Genomic DNA, 18543 nt, shown 5'->3' with positions numbered 1-18543 from the left:
TCAAATCCAAACCTTAGCCCTGCATAGGACCATCCCCAAGAGTCACACCAGGTGCCTGAGGGTATCATCCAAATGCTTCTTGAACTCTGTCAGGCTTCGTGCTGTGACCACTTCCCTATGGAGCCTGTTCCAGTACCACGTCCCCAACACAATCTCCTGTGGAGGGACCCAGCCTTTCCGAACCTGACAAGGTCTTAGGGCAAATAGGCTTTATACAAACAGCCATAAAAAGCCCGGGCAGCCTTCCTGTGACCTGCGCATTTAATTTCAGCAGCCAGCCAGGCTAAGCTTCCTGGTTTATGTGCATGTCTGTATGCGCACATATCTTACTAGAACTTGAAAACTATTCCTATACGGCCTGTGCGTAGTGCTGGACACTCATGCTTTTCTATATTCCCATTTCCTCGGCGCCGCAGCAGGCGGTGTCAGCCCCTTTCCCCGCACCGGGCATTCCCAGCACTGTCCCGAGCCGCCGGGACACCTGAGGAGCCGGGCCGGGCTGGGGGCGGCGGGCGGGCGGTGCGAGGCCCCGCGGCTCTCCCCGCCCCCGGGCAGCGGGGTCCTGCCGGCTCTGCCGGCCCGCCGGCGGCGGGGAAGGGCATGGAGTTGGCGGGAGTCTATAAAAAGCCGCCGTGAGACGAGGCCGCCGTCCTGCCGGAGCCGCCGGGAGAGGCGGGGGCGCGGCGCCGCCCCGGCACCATGATCAACCCCAGCTACTACCCGTGGGGCTACGACAGCGACAACGGTGAGCGGGGGGCCCGCCCGGCCCGGCCCCGCCGCGGGTCGGGGAGCACAACCCAGGAAAAACGGGGGCTCCGCGTCCCGAGGGAGCATGACGGGAGAATACGGGCTCCAGGCGGGCCCGGGGCTGTGCAGGTGGCGTGGCCGTGGCCGGCTGGTTGTCGCTCGCAGGTGTGGAAGAGGCGATGCTGGTGGCAGGAGAGGTCATTGGCAGGAGAGGTCGCTGGCAGGGTGTTTCTAAGTTAAATAAAGTCAGTTTTCCTACTGTTAATGTAACTTAAAATTTGACATAGCAAATGTCAAATTTAAGCTAGCCTTAAATTGGGAGTGCAGTACAGCCACGGTCCCTCCTGCCTGCAGAGGTTGGGGACAGGCGTGGCCTCTTGTTCCTGCGCTTTGCTACAGGAACTAACAGCTGAACCTCGGACAGGCATAGTCCACATGAATTTACTGGTGAAACCATAATGATAATTAAATCCATGTTTCAAATTCCTGGCTTGTTCAGGGATTGGTGGTCTTTTCTCACTCCAGATGAATACACGGTACCACATTTGAATAATTTTGTGTATACCCCATCAAATTTCTAGCCACTGCTGGACTCGGAGTATATACACCTCTAGTTTCCTTCCTTGGTGTGTTGTCAGTCTCCTAATAATCAGTCTCCTAATAAGTCTTGAGGTTGCTATGAGAGTTTTAGGTTCAGTTGAATGACTTGCAGTATCCGGTATTCCAGCTAGAATAATTAGATTGCATTTTGTACAGTCAAACTCTTGACAGGGCATGAATAATAATAACCAGGCAATTAGTAACCTACTTATTAATGCACTGAATTGATGTTCTGTACCAAAGCAAAGCCAAGCTTGCGTTTGTTGTTACAAAAGTATAATTTATACCTAGTTGGAAAAGGTTTTCATGATATTTCTCTGTACTTTTTTCTAGGACCAGATCAGTGGCACAAAAATTACCCAACTGCAAAAGGACGTCATCAGTCACCAATTGAAATCAATAATAAAGAGGTGCATTATGATAGTTCCCTACTGCCATGGTTTGCTAGTTATGATCCTGGTGCAGCTAAGACCATCCTCAATAATGGGAAGACCTGCAGAGTTGTGTTTGATGATTCATTTGATAGATCAGGTCAGTTTTGTTTGCATCTCTGACTGTCATTATATATCAGTGATATTTCTCAATTTGTATGGAAGAGCCTGCTCTGAATGCTCAGGCTGTCAGAAGGTCTCTGTGTACTGCCTATGTGTGATGTGCACGTTTCTGTGACTCCAGTGCCCTGCACTGCTGCTGGGAAAGGCCTGGGACTACTTTTAAAGTCTATAGGTAAAATCCTAGGGAATGTAGAGAGCTGCAAAGAAACATGGTGCAGGATGAATTACAGTGTAAGGTAAAGTTTTCTGAGCTTGCAAAAAGCCATTGCAGTTGTGTTGCTTTCCAGGAGCTAGGAGTCCAGGCTTTATGTGTGAGAGCTGAATTCCATTTAAGCTGTTTGAGATGCCCAACAGAACATCTTAAGTTACAATATTTAAAAACTCTATTCATGTAATTTCTGATCAATGAAGTAATGAACCAGATGTTGCCACGAAGTCATGGTATTTAATCTGTTAAAACTCTTCGGCATTCATGAGATTTTGTCTTAATGAAGATTATAGGGCAGAGAAATTTCAGTGTTTCAGGTCTAATGTTCAAAATCTTTTATCCACTTGTATCTATGACAACATACAGTGTACAGACTTATTTCTTAACTACATTAAAAGTTCCACTTTCTATTACAATATAACTAGGATTGACAGCCATAATTACTAGGAGGAATTTTACTAATAGATTGTTTCATGTTAAGTATATGTGGACATGAATTTAATTTAATGGATTTTAACTAATGACTTGGGTTTCATGAAAACTGAGGATCAAAATGTATGTAAACTAGTTAATATACTACCAAAAGTCACAAATTACTATACAGTCAAGAGATTGATTACTTTTCTAGCAAAGTGGGAATTTTTAATGTTATTTAAAGAAAAATATTATTCATATCAGATAAAATGATACGTAAAGAGATGTAGCTGTGGCATAGAAGAAGACCTCCATGACTATTACTTACCATTTTTTACCATCTGTTGTATTTGTTAGAACAGCATCAGATATATCATCTTCTGCATAAATGCCAAAGGATTTTGAAAGGGAGGGAGTATCCAGGCGCAACAATCTACAGCATGGATGCAACACTCACCAGAAAGAGCAGAAAGTTTTGCCATGTTCTGAATATTTTTTCAGATGAACTGCTCAGTAACTGTTGTGTTTTGATCTCAGAAGTAAAAAGTGACTCACTGCAAAAAAAGTAGGTGTATTTCTCAACTCTTTGAAGTCAAGAAACATCCAGTGTTTGCTGTTACGTCTCCTTTGTTATACCATTGCCTTTGGAGACTGTGGGTGGTGTTCCTTCTCTAATATAATGCTAATTGCAGGACAAATTCCACTGTGCATACTCCTACTGACTTGAGCATGTTTTAAGCTTTTTAGGATATGTACAGTGGCTTATTTTTTATGTAAAAGAACCGCCAGCTGCATAATACATACATACGCAATAGCAATCATAGAGGAATAAAACTTTTATTCCTTTGGAACAAAACTTTTATTCCTTTGGAACAAAGACATTCGTTCTGAGTATGTCTATATATGTATCTACCACTTTGTCTATCTGAATTATGTCTGAGTTAACCAGAAAACTAAGGGCTTCGTTTATTTTTTCAGTTAGAGTGATCATGTTTACATCAGCACTTCTATTTAGATTTCCATTATTGTAGATAAAATAGATTGCTGAAAAAATTACAAGGGTCAAAATTAATAAAATTAATTACCTTGGATGTCTCCAAGTTTTACATCCATTGTGTCTTTTCTGCCAAGAACACTTGGAATATTCACAATTGGAACAGTTCCTTAAATTGTTAGAGAGAGTGCCATCCAATGTAATTCAGGTATTAGGTTAAATAAGGCCTTATTACTGTTATCTTTGGAGTTAGTCTAGTGGAAGGAATTTGAGAATTTATTTCCAGCTATTTATAAAGCCCGTTTAAGAATCTGCTATACAATTGAAGGCCTAGCTTGACAGATAGTTGCTTTAGGAGTGGTGTCACGCCTCTGCTGCCTGCCTGTACAAGTTAATGGATTGTTGTGGGCTCAGTTTCCTGTCTTACCAGACCTACGTAGAAGAAGGGCCTTATACACTGTAAAATCATTGCAGGTGGAGGCTGGAGTCTCAAAAGCCAGGAAGCTGAAATCAAACCTCCTACGTGGCTGGGCCCGGTAAAACACATACCAGAACTTGGGTACTTTGGCATCCTACCACTGGTATGTTTTTTTGGCCTGAATGGCAACTCAGATACTTTTTTAGATCCAACAGTGACCTAGTTTTGGTTTGAATTAGGGCTGCAATCTTATTTCCACTAGCAGAGTCCATTTTTTTCTAAAATTCCCAAAGTATTCATGTCAGAGAAGTGTCCTGAGAGAATCTACCTCGTGGGACCACTGTCATGGTGCTGAGTGAGATATATAGCTTGTAACTACCTTACAATTAATTACTCTTCGGCTTTCCTTGTAATGCCTTCGTTAGGTGGTTATATCATGGTGTTTGATCATTTGAGAAACAGTAAAGATACATAATTCTGGTAATGGAACCCAGACAGAGCAACTGGGGAGGGCTATACTAAGGCTATATCAAATGGATGCCTTTCTTTACCTTCTCAATTTGTTGTTTTTGTTGGCATTTTTTATGGAAGTTTATCGACCAGCAAATTTCCAAAACTGGAAAAGATATGTTACAAGGTAGGTGAGAGTGGGAGGCAGGCTGACAGACTTCTGTCTGACACTTCTCTTTCCCAGTCTTTCCCTGTAAGAGTAAATAGTTCAAATAGAAACAAAAGTAATTCTTCTGCATACCTATTCAGTGCTTGCTTAAAAAAAAAATCAGTGAGAACTGAAATTTCAGTTCCAAAAGCTTTTAGGAAGTACCCTTTATCCTGCAGTTAGCCAGACTGTTTCAGTACAGAAATCCTCTTATGAGCAGAGGCTTTTTTTAGACATTTAAAATATGGCACTGACCTGAAAAAGCTGTGGTTTCTGTACTGCACTGTTAGATTCTGTTATAAAGCAGCATAACAAAGGTAATGTGTCTTTTCAATTGTCATACAGTAATACATTACTAATTTAATTTCACTGTGGTTTACCAGTTCATTTTATGGATTTGGCAGGATGCAAGATCATAACTCTTGTAAGAACAGTTACTTCTTGTCATGTTTATAAATACAACTCATGAGTGTTTTGTTCTCCTTGCATTTTTCCACCTGACTTTCACAGTATGCCTTCATAGCAAACAGGGAAGGCATTTCTGTAGGCCGAAATTTGCCAGTTTTATAGTGAGAGGACACTTGACAATTGACATGAGCACAGATTAACAACCAGACCCGTACAGAAGCTGCTCAGCAAGTGGATGCACTTATTTCAAACCCCTCTTGTCACATTTCTATTGTCAATGACACTGAGCTAGCTAAGGTAAAGTGACTGAGTGGCCATTTCCACTTGAACTGCACCACACCTTAATTTTGCTGTCTGTACACAGAGTGAGAGACAAGGTTTTTATTGCCTTAGTTACATCCTTCTGTGCAACACTTGCCTAGTGATTACACTGAGAGTGAAAAAAACCCATTTTTTTATTAGCCAGTTCTGTCTCATGCTGCTCAGCTTGAGGTAGATCAAATAAAAGGTGAACTTTTTTCTGGAATAGATGTTCATGTGTGTGTTCATGTAGGATTGCTCTGTGATAGACCATTCTTCTATGTGGATGGGGCGGGGAACAGAATTTGAGCAAAACTGACATGACATTTCTATGTCTGGTATCGGATGCTGATGGAGGGTGATGTGGAGACTCATATAGTCGGTACTGAGCAATGGGATGAGAGTTTGCAACAATAAGGCATCAAAAGGAGTGAATACTTTTCTACGTTGTCTTCCTGGGCTGGTTTGTATATTCCTGCACCTGGCCCATGTTACTTTACTGACAGCAAGTTTAAGGGAGTTACATTTTGGTAACTCTGCTGTGACCATCCTGTTAGTTCCTGTACAGCAGAACAACAAACAGAAATGCCACGTTTCCAATATTCAGAAGTAAGTCCAGCCATTCAGCTAGCCATATGAAAAGGATTACACAGTATTTCAGAAGACTTAAGAAAGAGAAGAGCTGGCTGCCTGTGTATCAGCCTATATTGAGTCTGCAAGCTCCTTTTTTCAAGCTTTTGCTTTTTATTTCATACAGTGGCATAGGTAGAAGCTCAGAGTGAGTCATGGGGCCTTCTGGAAAAGCATCCTGTTGTAAGTGTTTTGTGATAGGAAAACAGCTATTACAGCCTTAAAACTGTGAGTCTCAGATATTTAAGGTGAACATTTCCTGTGTAATAATTGTTAGAATAATTCCCTCTTACATATAAATATCATATATTAATACTACTGAAAAACAACGTGAAGATACCACCGCTTCTTTTATAAACTTTTATTTCATATTCTTTGTCTGTTATATGGTTGTGTATTTATTTGTGTGGTATTAAAAACAAAAGCCCAGGAGGATAAAAATACCTTTAGGATTTAGGCTCCAAGACATGTTTAAAAAAATAAAGATTTCTTTTACTAATTTTGAGCTATGTAGACATAGTTTGAGATTTTTTTATATTTTAGATATCGGAGAACTTGATTCTTGTAATTGCTGTGTTTACTTTTCTTTTTTTTAAAATGTAGTGGAATTTCATTTATGTGCATTGTCATTTCATATATTTATATGTTTAATACTACACACTTGCAATTAAAAGAAAGGAAACACCTTTTTGTCCTTCTGGAGATGTCGGTTGCATCATTCTGTCTGCTGAAATTGTGCTAGGTAAAAATTACTGTCTATTTATAGATGAGTGAAGCTGGAATGTGTTGGCACGAGGTGATGCAGAGCTTCACCTAACGCCCAATCGAAAATGTCTGCTGATGGCCCATCAGTGGAAATAATGACATGTTTTTACCTTAAAGAGGATTATTTGGTTTTACAGATCTATTCTAATGGAGAATTGATGGTCTTGTCAGCTACTGCTGTTACCGTGTCTGCATCGGCCACAGTTCTGAATGTCTGTGGGAAGAAGTAAAAGGAATTTGTTGAGAATAACAGCTTGCTGTGCTCTTAGTACTTTATTTCTTGACATGATAATGGATTTAATTCCTTTTCAGATTGAAGGATATTTTTCTCTGGCATATAAAGACCTGTTCTTGAGTACTGCTGAGTGCTTTATAGGAATGCTGTGACGTCCATCCTCAAAAAAAGTGATTGAGAATTGAATATCTTTTAGTTTTTGATGTATGTAAAGAATTTCTTCCATTTTTATTGATCCTTTCAAATACACCACCTTCATTTACAATATTATTTAAAAATGGTAAGATTATTTGGAATAGTGGGTATCATTCGTCACTGAATTCATCACAGGCTGAACTTTTCTTTAGGACAATAAACTGCATTCTCAGTGATTGCTTCTCTGGCTCATTTACTGTTTTCTTTCTCTTCTATAGCCAGAGGGAGTAGCCATTATAGCAGAAGCAGCATCAGTAATTTCATAGCTTTTTAAAGAAATAATTTGTAGCCTGCAGTAAGATACACAATTTTGTAGTGTTTTGTGGGAATTTGTTTATCATCTAGCACTTCAGTAGTTGATCTCAATTTGTGTGCTTTTGTATGGGTAGATACTAGACTGAATTCAAGGAGAGATTAAGACGTCTAAATTTAGGTGTCTTATTTTGGGATTTTAAAAGTTGGTGGGTTATATCTCTAAACTGCCATTCTAGTCAACAGAGTTGGAGTTACCTTTAATCAATGGAGTCCAGAGAGCAAGTCAGGTCACCATCTGTTTGATGTCTACCTTAAGGCAAGCAGAATTGCTCTGGAGACTTGACTATTCTGATTACTTCAGTTACCCAAACACAGGCATCTTGAAATATCTTTGATAACCTAATCTACTTCACCATGCCTCCAGATACTGCTTTAGAAATGTACAGTTCTTCTACAGATCCCAGATCACATCTTTCAGTCCTGTCCAGGTCTTTCTGGAATATCCCAGAAAGTACTAGATGCTCATTTATGCAGCTGAATTAAACCAATGATCTCTAATGACTATAATGGAAGCCTAGACACAAAAAATTTTCATCTGCCTGTAAGTGCATATAGCTGAAGATGGTTGCCTGAACTGCTGCTAAAATCAGTGCAGATTTTCAAGCGGCACTCAGTTCTGTCAGCATCTGTAGATGCATCTGTACAGTAAATATGTACAGTAAATATCTTTAAAATTTCATTTAAAAGAATTGGAAGATACTTGAGTCTGATGCTGTTGCAGATTATCCATTGCAGTGCTGAGAGGTGGGCCACTTCCAGGAGTCTTCAGGCTACGTCAGCTGCACTTCCACTGGGGCTCGTCTGATGACCATGGCTCTGAGCATGTTGTGAATGGAGTGAGGTATGCAGGAGAGGTAAGACTCACCACTTTTTACTTTAAAACAGGGTGTAAAGTAAAATTTGTCATTATTGTTCAAGTGAGACAAAATTTGCCATTTGTCTGCTTTTCAGGTAGTTCTTTCTATTTATTTATCTGCACCATTTTATTCTTACTCCCATCAATTCTTATAAATTTGAATTAGGCTGAAGTAACTCCCACAGCATAAGAAAAATACTGTGTGAAACAAAAGTTTCCATGTTCTCAAAACAATATGATTTGAAACACTATACAGCAAGACTGAATTATTCAACAGGGCAAACTTACTAAAACAGTATTCTGAAAGTATAGTATTATAGCAGAAGTATAAACTTGCAGTAGCAGCAAGGAAGAAGAATGTTACTTTGATTCTCTGCCACTGTAGGATTGTAAGTGAAGATGAGAATTGTGGACTAACAATGTACAGAGTTTACATTCACATGGATTCTTTGCTGGAATTGGCTATAATTTGAATGGAAATGAATCACATATCAGTAGATGACATCTGAACTATGTGTTTTACCTGCTTACATTAGCATCTTATTCAGTTTTAAGATGAGATTTCAGTTATAGTTTTTCAATTTCTGTATTAAGTTTATAGTTTATTTTAAAGCAAATAGTAGTAGAAATGGTAATATATGACGGATATTACTAATATATGACTTGCTGTCCCTTTTTTCTTTTTCCATTTTTGGAATGCCTAATCATATTCTTTATTGCCTCAAACTTACTCATTTATATGATGAACTGTAAATTCAGCTTCTGATGGCTTGCTGTTCAATAATGCTGTTCAATACATGTTTTTCTTTGTTTCAAGCTACACATGTTACACTGGAATCCCAAATACAGTAATTACCTTGATGCTAGGAGAAGAACTGATGGGGTAGCTGTTTTGGCCATATTTTTGCAAGTAAGTAGAAACATGTAACCCTTCATTGTTACTGCTACTGTAGAGTTTTCTATTCTTAGAGAGTTAGAAAAAGCAAAAACCTCTAAATATATATTCTAGCTATTCTACCACACTGAAGGACTTGACTTTTGATAATGTATCCTCTTCAAGTTATAGAGCATGAGTCATGTTATCTCAAAGGGCACCCAATAGTACACACACTTGTCCCTGTAGCTATTGTGTGACTGTGTGGCTGGTGGAATGGGGACATGTGTCAGAAGTGGCCCTTTGCCCAACAGCAGTCAGCTGTCTTCTGTGCTAATCGTGGACAGATTTCAAGGACAGATACCTCTTCTAGGCTTTTCATGAACTATCTCTCAAACAAAACTCTCTCACAGACAATACATGTAACTCATCCTTTTTTTAAATCCCTTTGGGAGCATGCAGCCTTAGCCTAAATATTGGCCATTCCTCTCTCTTGTTTAATTAATATTCATTAGGGATAGAAAGCCAGATGTCTTTTTTGAGATCAACAATTGCAAACAATAGATCTGACCATGAAATCTGTTTTTAAACTAGAATAAAACTTTTTTCCAAATTCTGTACTTGAGTCCAAAGAGCTGTTTATCTTTGTTAGGCTAAAATTTAATGTCAACAGGAATAACTATATTGTGAAATTACCTGTTATGCTCTATTTCTGTACTGATAAAATGTCTCCCTTTGTATCATAGTATTTGTTGGGGTACAGGCAAAGGGTACAAAGAGAAGACATTAGCTTAATTAGCTGGTGTGGGCAATGGGTCGGATTAATGTATTGTAACTTTGTGGTTGATGTATGTTTAGATGCACATGTAGAAATACAGGAGAAATAAGAAAGCTGATTAAGAAGAACTCTTTGCTTAGTTCATACTTTCTTTTTAACAGGTAGGGGAAACTCCTAAACCAGAGATGAAGAGAATTCTTGAAGAAATAAATGCTATCAAAACAAAGGTAATGATGTTGGGCTTTTCATTATAGGAAGATTGCTGCAAAATCTCAAGACAAAAAAAAAAAAAAAAATCGAGATGCCTGAGTTTCTGGCTTTCAAATTCTGCTCTGCAACATTGCCAGAATATATTTGTAAATAAAACCATGGACAACCATTCCTTAACATGAAGAGTCCTTTCTTCCATTTACATATGAGCCTTCTCTGGCTTTAGTGGTCCTTTTAAATTTGGGAAAATGAGACATTTCGCTAAACTTCACTCACCTAAAAACTAGGCATGGAGTCTTATTCCCTCAGTGGTCAGTGGCAAATAAAAGGCACCTTAGGAAATTGGTCCGTTCAGTCTTAATATAGGCTGCCTAATGGTCCTCTGGAAATGTCACTGACTAGACATTTGTGTCTCAGATAACATTATGTGATAAATCTCATATTTCATAGGCTGTCATGTTCATTAACAGCACAAATATTATAAAAGTAGTACCTGTCCCACTTCGTTTTGTGGTGACCTAATCCAATATTCAATAGATAGGCAGAATTTCCATAAGAAAGGAGACCAGAAGGAAGAGTATTTCTGCACAGAAGTGAGTGAAACACAGTGGTACTGGACGCCGCTTCACATGAGTTAGCTCAGGTACAACAAGTAGCATCACGGAGTTTTACGTTGTGTCCTGCTTATCTGGGCCCATCTGTGACGGTTGTTCAGTCCACTTATCTTCACACTGCATCATTATGTCTTGTGTAGATCTGTGCTTAGTTTCCTTAGTTCGTACCTTTGAAGTATCTGTTTCTTAAAATAGAGCAAATAGACTAGATCTGTTGATGAGCTTTCTGTTTGGTTTTGTTGTGTTGTTTTGTTTTTTTTTTTAAAGGGGAAAGAAGCTCCTTTTCCAAACTTTGATCCTTCAATTCTTTTCCCGAAATCTCATGACTACTGGACATACCATGGGTCTTTCACTACTCCACCTTGTGAAGAGTGTGTCACCTGGATTATTCTTAGAGAGCCTATCATAGTCAGTTCAGACCAGGTAAACTTCAAATTGATAATATTTTACTCACTTTTTACTTATATGTCACAACCTGATCTTATTCCTTTGACAAGGAAAATGCTCATTGGGTTTGTGAAAAATTACATGATTAAAAGGACACTGAAATACTAGCCCACATCAGACACCATGGAAGGTCAAGTCCACAGACATCAGAAGGCTTTTTTAATCAGTAAAAACATAACACAGTGGAGATGGTAAGAGATTACAGCAGTTTGGAGTGTGACTGACAGCAAGCTCTAGTTACTATAGATGAGATTTCTTGCCTCCATGGGCAAGACCACTCCTGCAACATCAACTAAAAAAAAGAGTAGTTCTCTCTTTGGTTCTGTAATGGTTTGAGAGCCTTGTATTCTTACAGCATTAACTCTTGCTAGTAGGAAAGGATGCAGCTGGATATGGCTCATACCTTGTATTTTACATAGAGCTCAAAACACTGCATTACACCAAGAGCTCCAGCCATTAACTCGTATTCCTCTGCAACCATTTAAATCAGAACATTGACACATTTAGCTAAAGCCTATTTTAGGTTTGCACCAAAAACTTTGATTATGCAGGTTTTTTCAAACGTTTATATTGTCTCAAACTTCCTCCTGTAAAGTCTTCATTGCTGACCATGATGAATGTTTGAGGGGAATAACTGGATAAATTCTGTAATAAAGTCCCTTGAAAAAGTGACCATCTGCAATTAAATGCATTAGGGCAGTCAGGTACCCTAATTACATTGCACACTAAATGAAGCAGGAGTCCAGTGATCTTACATAATGCAGCTGAGCATTTACAACTTTTTGAATATTCTACTTTGCAAATGTGTCTCTTAAAGCATGCTGCTTTCAAAACCATTGTCTGTCAGAATACAAAAGTAATGGGATTGGTGATTCTGTCTGCCCCATATTCTAGATGGCATCACGTAACCAAGTAAGTTATTGAATCAGGTGCTTGACACCTGTGTTTCTGGAAGGCATACGAGCTAAATTTTCACAAATTAGAGCAGCATCAGACAACTATAATTTATTGTTAATGTGAAAAACTTCTTTGGTCATCTGCTGTAAAGAAGTATTTCTTGCTAATCCTCATTTCCCCTCAATCCCATTTGTAGGAATTTGAATGCCCTCATTTCAGCCTATGATTCTACTCATACCACACGAGTCGGTTTTCTCATCTGAGGTTACTCCTCTAGCCAGCAGACTACAGTGATACGATAGCACAAATTCCAAGACTCCAGGATAGTAAGCACATGAGTATTAATCAAGGGAATGACATATTATGTAGATATAGGTAAACACATAACTTTTCATTTGAGGTTCTCAAGGTGATAATGTGTTTCAGTGCATTGATTGATGTGTATGTATCACCAAAAATAATTTCCATTTTCTAGTACTTTGTATTTATGTGGATCTTTCTTTTAAATAATACAACTCAGGTATGATGAGAAGAGAGGCAAGAGAGGAAATATGGTAATGTATTCATATAACCTACAGCTTAATTTTTTAGTTTATTGAATTAATCTGCATCCTGTTTCCTTGCCCATCCAAAAATTAAAATATGGGGGCAGTTTTGAAGTAGGTACTTGTGTGAAAACTACAAATATGGTCTGACTGGTTTCCACAAAATGAATCTGCTTTGATGTTTATATTACAGAAGGTCAACTCCAGATTTTGCTGGGAAAAGTGTAGTCCTTACTGAGCATCTCTGATTTAAAATCCATTTTTAAAGGAATAACTAATCACATCATTGATCCAGCTTCATGAAAAGACTTTTTGAACACTGCTGTGTTTGGGTCATGGTCTTTTTTTCTGCTGTTCTAAAGTGAGTGAGTTTTGGGAAACATACAGACTGTTCTTTAACTAGCCCTCCTGTAGAAAAAATGAAGCATTTAAGGTAAAGGTGAAATTATTACATACAGACAGGACACTGGCTCTTATCCTGAGGTAACTGCTTTTCAGGCAGAGTTGGCAGTGTGTGTGAATTACTGTATACAAATACAATAGAAAGCCTTCGCTTACTCCAGAGGTCCTGCAGTCTAAACAGCGTATTCATAAGAGGATTGTGTTGCCAATTATTTCTAATCCTAGGAAATGTACTACCATGGCAGCCTCATTAATAGTGATTATTTTAAGTGCGTGTGCATTTGCAGTGGATTGCTTGGATGCTTTTGCAGCCAGATGGTAACTGTATATTAGCCACAAGGGTAAGTGCAGTGGCTGTGAATCAGTACTCTGCAGAAAAAGTCAATTCACCAGAAATCCCTGTGAGATGTAGAGTGGGTGGCCTAGCTGCTCAAATTACTTTTAATGAAAGAATAGGAATTTAACTGTGGAATAAGTCTGTCCAATTGCAGACTTAATTTTTTCATCTTTATGTAGTTGTAACCTGAATACATATTTTTTTACTGAGTAGAGCAGATCTTCCACAAATAATAATAAACTTCAGCACCCTTCTCCAATAGTGCTTTGTCAGTATTAAGAAAACTGATGAACTATTTTCATCTCTTACTCTTCTCATACAAATTATTTTTCATCTGAAATCTGAAATTTAATTTCAGATTAATAATCCATCTGAGGCATATTATACTGGTTATAAATGTGACGTCATCATTTTCAGGCAGACTGAGATAGCTGGCTTTTCTGAACTGTGTAGTGAAGAACAATGTTGAGATGCCTGAGCTAGCTCAGTCCATAAACTGGAACTAGTATAATCACAGTGAACCCAGGTTTTACAACCCAAACCAAACTTCTGCTTCTATTTGACTTGAAGTCTGTACTGGAAAAGGTAGATACATCAGCATATTGAAGCTCCTTGTGAACAAAGGTGATGCTTGCTGTGCATGGGGCTACATTTTCAAGTTTACACATGGAAAATGTGTGCATGCCTTTTGTGGTAAGTGGTTTAAACAGGGAAGTGTCAAGTGTCTGAGTCAGAGCTGATGTGCTTTGGGTCTAATGTTGTGCAGAGTAGGGACGACAAATGAACATAATGTCTCTGTAAGTGGGCATATGTGTTGTGCCCTCTGAAAATCAGAAAGGAGTAGAGGAAGAGCATTATACAGTTTTGAAGAGTATGGGCAGAACTCCTATTATGGCATCCCTCAAAAAAACCCATACCTTGGTTAAAAATAAATGGCCAGGGAGAGTCAAGCTGCAGACCTTGTTTACAAACAATTTGAAACCTTGACCCAGTCATTATCCAGATTTATATTGCTGTTGTTAATAATGAACTTTGTGTCACTGCAGCAGAATATATCCTCTGCTACAGACCTACCATGAAAATGAACAACTGGTTTATAATTTAGCCTTAACACCTTGCAATTCTAGAGGCACTAAGGCAGAGTTAGAGTAGGAGAGGTTTATTAGAGCACGTTCTGCTCTATTTGCATTTTCTGAGTACTTGCCATAGTTTCTGTGGCTTTACACAGTCCTGTAGACAGTACATAAATGACACTACTTTTCACAATCCTGTTCAGATAGGACCCATTTTGCCATCTCGACTATTTCTAAGAAGATCACTGTGAGGAAAAGAGCATGAGTATAGTTCTTGTGGTGGGGGGGAGGTGAAGGACATCTTCACAACTTTGAAGGAGATTTTCTCCACAGCTTCTGGGGCTGGACCAGCTTCCTTGGTTTAATTGATGGGCTGTGGATTTGATCCCAAAGGATTCCCATCAGGACATTTCAATTTTCGCTCTTCTGCAGATGGCAAAGCTCCGCAGCCTATCCAAGAATGCCGAGAATGAACCTGATCACCCCTTGGTTGATAACTGGCGCCCGACTCAGCCTCGGTATTTCAGGATGGTGAGCGCATCATTCCTCTAGGACCTGGCTCATGTTGGGTGGCTCCGAGTGAGGCGACCTCTAGAACTAAGAGATGTTTTTGTTTTGTGTCCTTTGTTGCATTTAGACAGAACTCTAGATGTACATCTGGAGGCTGAAACTTGAATTGTGAAATGTGAATTTCACTTTCAGAGGATAACATTTATTTAGGCAAATCCTGTTGTTAAAATGGAAGTAGAGAATCTGTTTGGTTCTTCATAACTGCTTTAACATTAGCTTTTGTTAATAGTAAAAAGGAGGAAAGAAGATTCTACTAACAATTACAAAACCGTTTCCTATTGCCCACATGTCCCTTGATGCTTGCCTTATTGCGTACCAAAGAGGTTGCAGTTAAGAGAATTGTTTTCACCATTAAAAACTTATTTTTCAATAGTTGTTTTCAGCATTATCCATATCCAGCTCTCAGCTGCACCAGTTAATGTACAAGGCATTCTTGGCAATAAGTGAAAGCACTCTTGGTATTTGATACTTACATAAAATATGAAAGGATAGGAAATTGTATTATAATAATTCATAAAGAACTAAGCTTTTAATTTCTTACAGCAATGGACAGGTGAAACAGAAGTCTGTTCTGAAAACTGTATTCACTGAGTTATATGTAGTTAAAACAATGGAAAGGGGAAAGAGCTGTTTCGGTTTGTGTCACAACTGGTTGCCTCTATCAAAAGACTAATTTTCCATTTTAATGTTGTAGCAGTCAAAGTGACATGAATTTTGTGAAGTTGGTCCTCATATCTTGAATATATATTTTCTTCATGTATGCAACTGGCTTTTCTGTGTAAAAAGGGTGTTAAAATAAGAAGAGTCCTTAATCTTTTTTGTGGTTTTTTTTTGAGACAGAGTCTCACTTCACGGTTGTCAGTGAAATTTGTGCATAAATATCTGAAACCACATTTTGGCTCCTGATCAAACTGCAGTTGACCCGGGTGTTCTCTTCTCTTGTTTTGGCATAAACAACAATGAAACAGGATTGTAAGCCTATACCTGAAATAACACTATTTCTGCATTAAAAAAATCTAACAATAATAAAGATGTTTACTTAAGGTTTTTTTTGTTCTGTGGTTTTTTACTATTTAGAAACACATAAAAAGAACAGAATTTTAAAGAAAGACTTATCAATGTCCTCTGTAATATACCTTTATGGAAACTGATGATGGATAGCATCTTTTTTAGATGTTTGTTTGAACTACAGGAGTGCTGACTTCACATGACTGCAAGCAAGGAAATAGCATCTTAAATAGCTATTCACTGATACATCCATATGTATTCTTTTAGTGAGATCACCTCTATTCTGACAGTGGCTTTTCTGCAACATCATATGAATCAACTTCACAAGTTGATTGCACAGTGGAAAAGTTCAGTCTGTATCTAAAACCATTAAGGCGAATGGTAATTTATATTGAGCTCTGAAAATACAAAGCAGATACTGCTCTGGCAGTGGCTGGACTTGGCTGCCATGTTCTAGAGCAGGAGGATGTTGCTGAGCTTAGTGATGGGACATGGGTTATATTCCTCATCTACAGGTTCCCCTCTGTGAAGGTTTCTGGACTATGTCCTCACTTTGCTTTCTTCTTTCAAATAGGTAGTGTTTTGGCTTGAAAATTTCATTTAGTTATTGTTAGTGTTTCCCAACTAATTTCCCAGTGGCTTGCATTGTGCTGTTCATGTTTGCACTTTTTCATTTGTAGCCTTGTTGGGAAATGATTCAGATGAGTTAACATCTGTTTACATTGCATGTACATATTGCTGACCTGTCTTACATATTTATAATTCCACTTACTCGGATGGATGGCTTACACTAATAAAGCCTATGCAGGTCCCTATGTTTGAAAATATGTCTCTTAAGTACATAATTAAATTTAACTTCTTCCCAGCTGGTTTGTTCCAGGATATTTCAAAGCATAGCTTTGTGTTTGAGCACCAGTACCCAACATGGTGTTAGCTGTAGGGTTAAGGACATGCTGCTGGATTGTGCTTTGTACTTCAGAGGAAGGTTTAAATCTTAAAGATTTCTTTTGCTCATAAACTTCTAAGTAAATATCCAAAACATCATCAGGAAATATTCTCTATCTGGTAACTGATATTATTCTGAACACAAATGCAAGTCACAGAACACCACTGACGATGTAGGACAGGGTTCTGATAGAACCAGTTCTTCCTGCTTTAGGTGAAAATGGCAATTTCCTGATGTGTGAAAATATGAGAAAAAATACTATAAACACTTTTCTAGTTGTTTTTTTTACAGTCAATTCTGCAGTATATATCTATTTGCTTATATGTTGCTTCATTAGCAAAAGGAAAAGGAACCCAAAAATTGATTTTCCAAAATGCATAGTTTGCTGTGAATTACAAGGTAAGTTATTTTATAAGGTGCTTTATTAAACTGAGTTGCATATCTTAGAGCTTAGAGCAGGGGTTTTTTTCTTTCAATTTATGGTATTGCAAATCTGGAACATTAAATCTCAGGGATTTTTAACAATATGGTGGTTTCCCAGTCATGCTTTGCAAAGGAGCTGTCTGGGTGTTGTAAATGAAGCTGCCTCCAGAGCCATGCTTATTAACTTGCAAACTTAAAAGTAAAGGTAATCACTGTAAAGAAAGTGTCATTGGACTCTTTCATGCAGTTAATTTCATATAATCTGTATTTATAATTAGTAAAAGGTAGACTAAGTTAGGCCCGGGACAGTTGTGGATAGGAGGAAGTGTATGAAAATGGGGTTTAGCAGTTGTTTTACAGACCTCCTTCCAATGTTAAAGGACTGTCAGAAGTAAGCATGACAGATCAAGGAAACAATGGTTCAACAGACATTGGGGGAAAAATGGAAAGAGTAGGAGTGGAAGGAAAATAAAAACCAAAAAAATGAGGGGGGAGACATTTCAGGGGCACTGTGAATTGTGTTGTAAGCCGAACATAGGAGGAGATTAGGGAGAGTTTTGAAGGCAGCAGAGAGAAATGAGGGGTGCTGTGAATCAGTGTTTAGAATGTGCTCGAGTCTGATACAATTTTCTGTTCTCTCTGGCTGTGTTCGTTGTTATTCTGCAGAGGTTCGCTTTTAACTTGCAGCTTTCCCCAAATGCAAGAAAAATTCATCACTGGTATGACTGAATTCAGGTCACTGCAGACACTGTAGTAATAACATCCCACACATCTCACTTTTACCTGCACATTTCCACAGTGTGGTGTAGCTCTGTGCCCAGCAAGGGCAGATCTGGATTCTGAACTACCTGTTAAAAAGGGAAGACATCAAACTTTCATCTGGGTGGGGTAGAAAACAATGAGTTACTACTGTATTTGACTTTCATACCATATATGCCTGACTATACTTGGTGACATCAGTGCTAATTAGGAGCAGCCCCTCTGAACATAAGATATGCAGCCACACTGCATGGCTTGTTGGCAGCCTCTTCTCCAAGTTACTTTTCATCTGCTGCATATGTCAAAAATAAATTACTTGGCCATGTTCTGTGGTGCTGTGAGTCTTCCTGAAATTTGAACCAT

The 18543-nt window shown here is 38.6% G+C and overlaps 1 protein-coding gene across 3 annotated transcripts; it reads left to right on the top strand.

The window, feature by feature from the left end:
- The first annotated feature begins 509 nt into the window (after nucleotides 1-509).
- Nucleotides 510-16087, top strand: LOC113995947 (carbonic anhydrase 3-like). 3 transcript variants are annotated; one of them, XM_027736522.2, is made up of 8 exons: nucleotides 510-745; nucleotides 1681-1878; nucleotides 2881-3088; nucleotides 8163-8295; nucleotides 9115-9207; nucleotides 10111-10176; nucleotides 11041-11196; nucleotides 14907-16087. In XM_027736522.2, exons 1-8 carry the CDS (start codon nucleotides 700-702, stop codon nucleotides 15024-15026), a joined length of 1020 nt encoding a protein of 339 aa, XP_027592323.1. In that variant the 5' UTR covers nucleotides 510-699; the 3' UTR covers nucleotides 15027-16087. The 3 variants fall into 3 exon arrangements, with proteins under 3 accessions (XP_027592323.1, XP_027592324.1, XP_027592322.2); XM_027736523.2 differs by lacking the exon at nucleotides 2881-3088 and having other exon boundaries at nucleotides 8177-8295; XM_027736521.2 differs by lacking the exon at nucleotides 510-745 and having other exon boundaries at nucleotides 1776-1878; nucleotides 2886-3088.
- The last annotated feature ends 2456 nt before the right edge of the window (nucleotides 16088-18543 follow it).

The sequence above is a fragment of the Pipra filicauda genome, unplaced genomic scaffold (assembly GCF_003945595.2).
Source record: "Pipra filicauda isolate LSUMZ 115617 unplaced genomic scaffold, ASM394559v2 scaffold20_size4479445_pilon, whole genome shotgun sequence".
Classification (NCBI taxonomy): Eukaryota; Metazoa; Chordata; class Aves; order Passeriformes; family Pipridae; genus Pipra; species Pipra filicauda.
This window is presented reverse-complemented; position numbering and strand designations above follow the sequence as displayed.

What these genes read in the sequence shown, in the direction of transcription:
- LOC113995947 (XM_027736522.2), top strand. Translation starts at nt 700, where the DNA reads ATGATCAACCCCAGCTACTACCCGTGGGGCTACGACAGCGACAACG. An exon ending in GGGCTACGACAGCGACAACG is followed by an intron (nt 746 to 1,680) that starts GTGAGCGGGGGG and finishes ACTTTTTTCTAG; the next exon opens with GACCAGATCAGTGGCACAAA. An exon ending in TAAATGCTATCAAAACAAAG is followed by an intron (nt 10,177 to 11,040) that starts GTAATGATGTTG and finishes TTTTTTTTAAAG; the next exon opens with GGGAAAGAAGCTCCTTTTCC.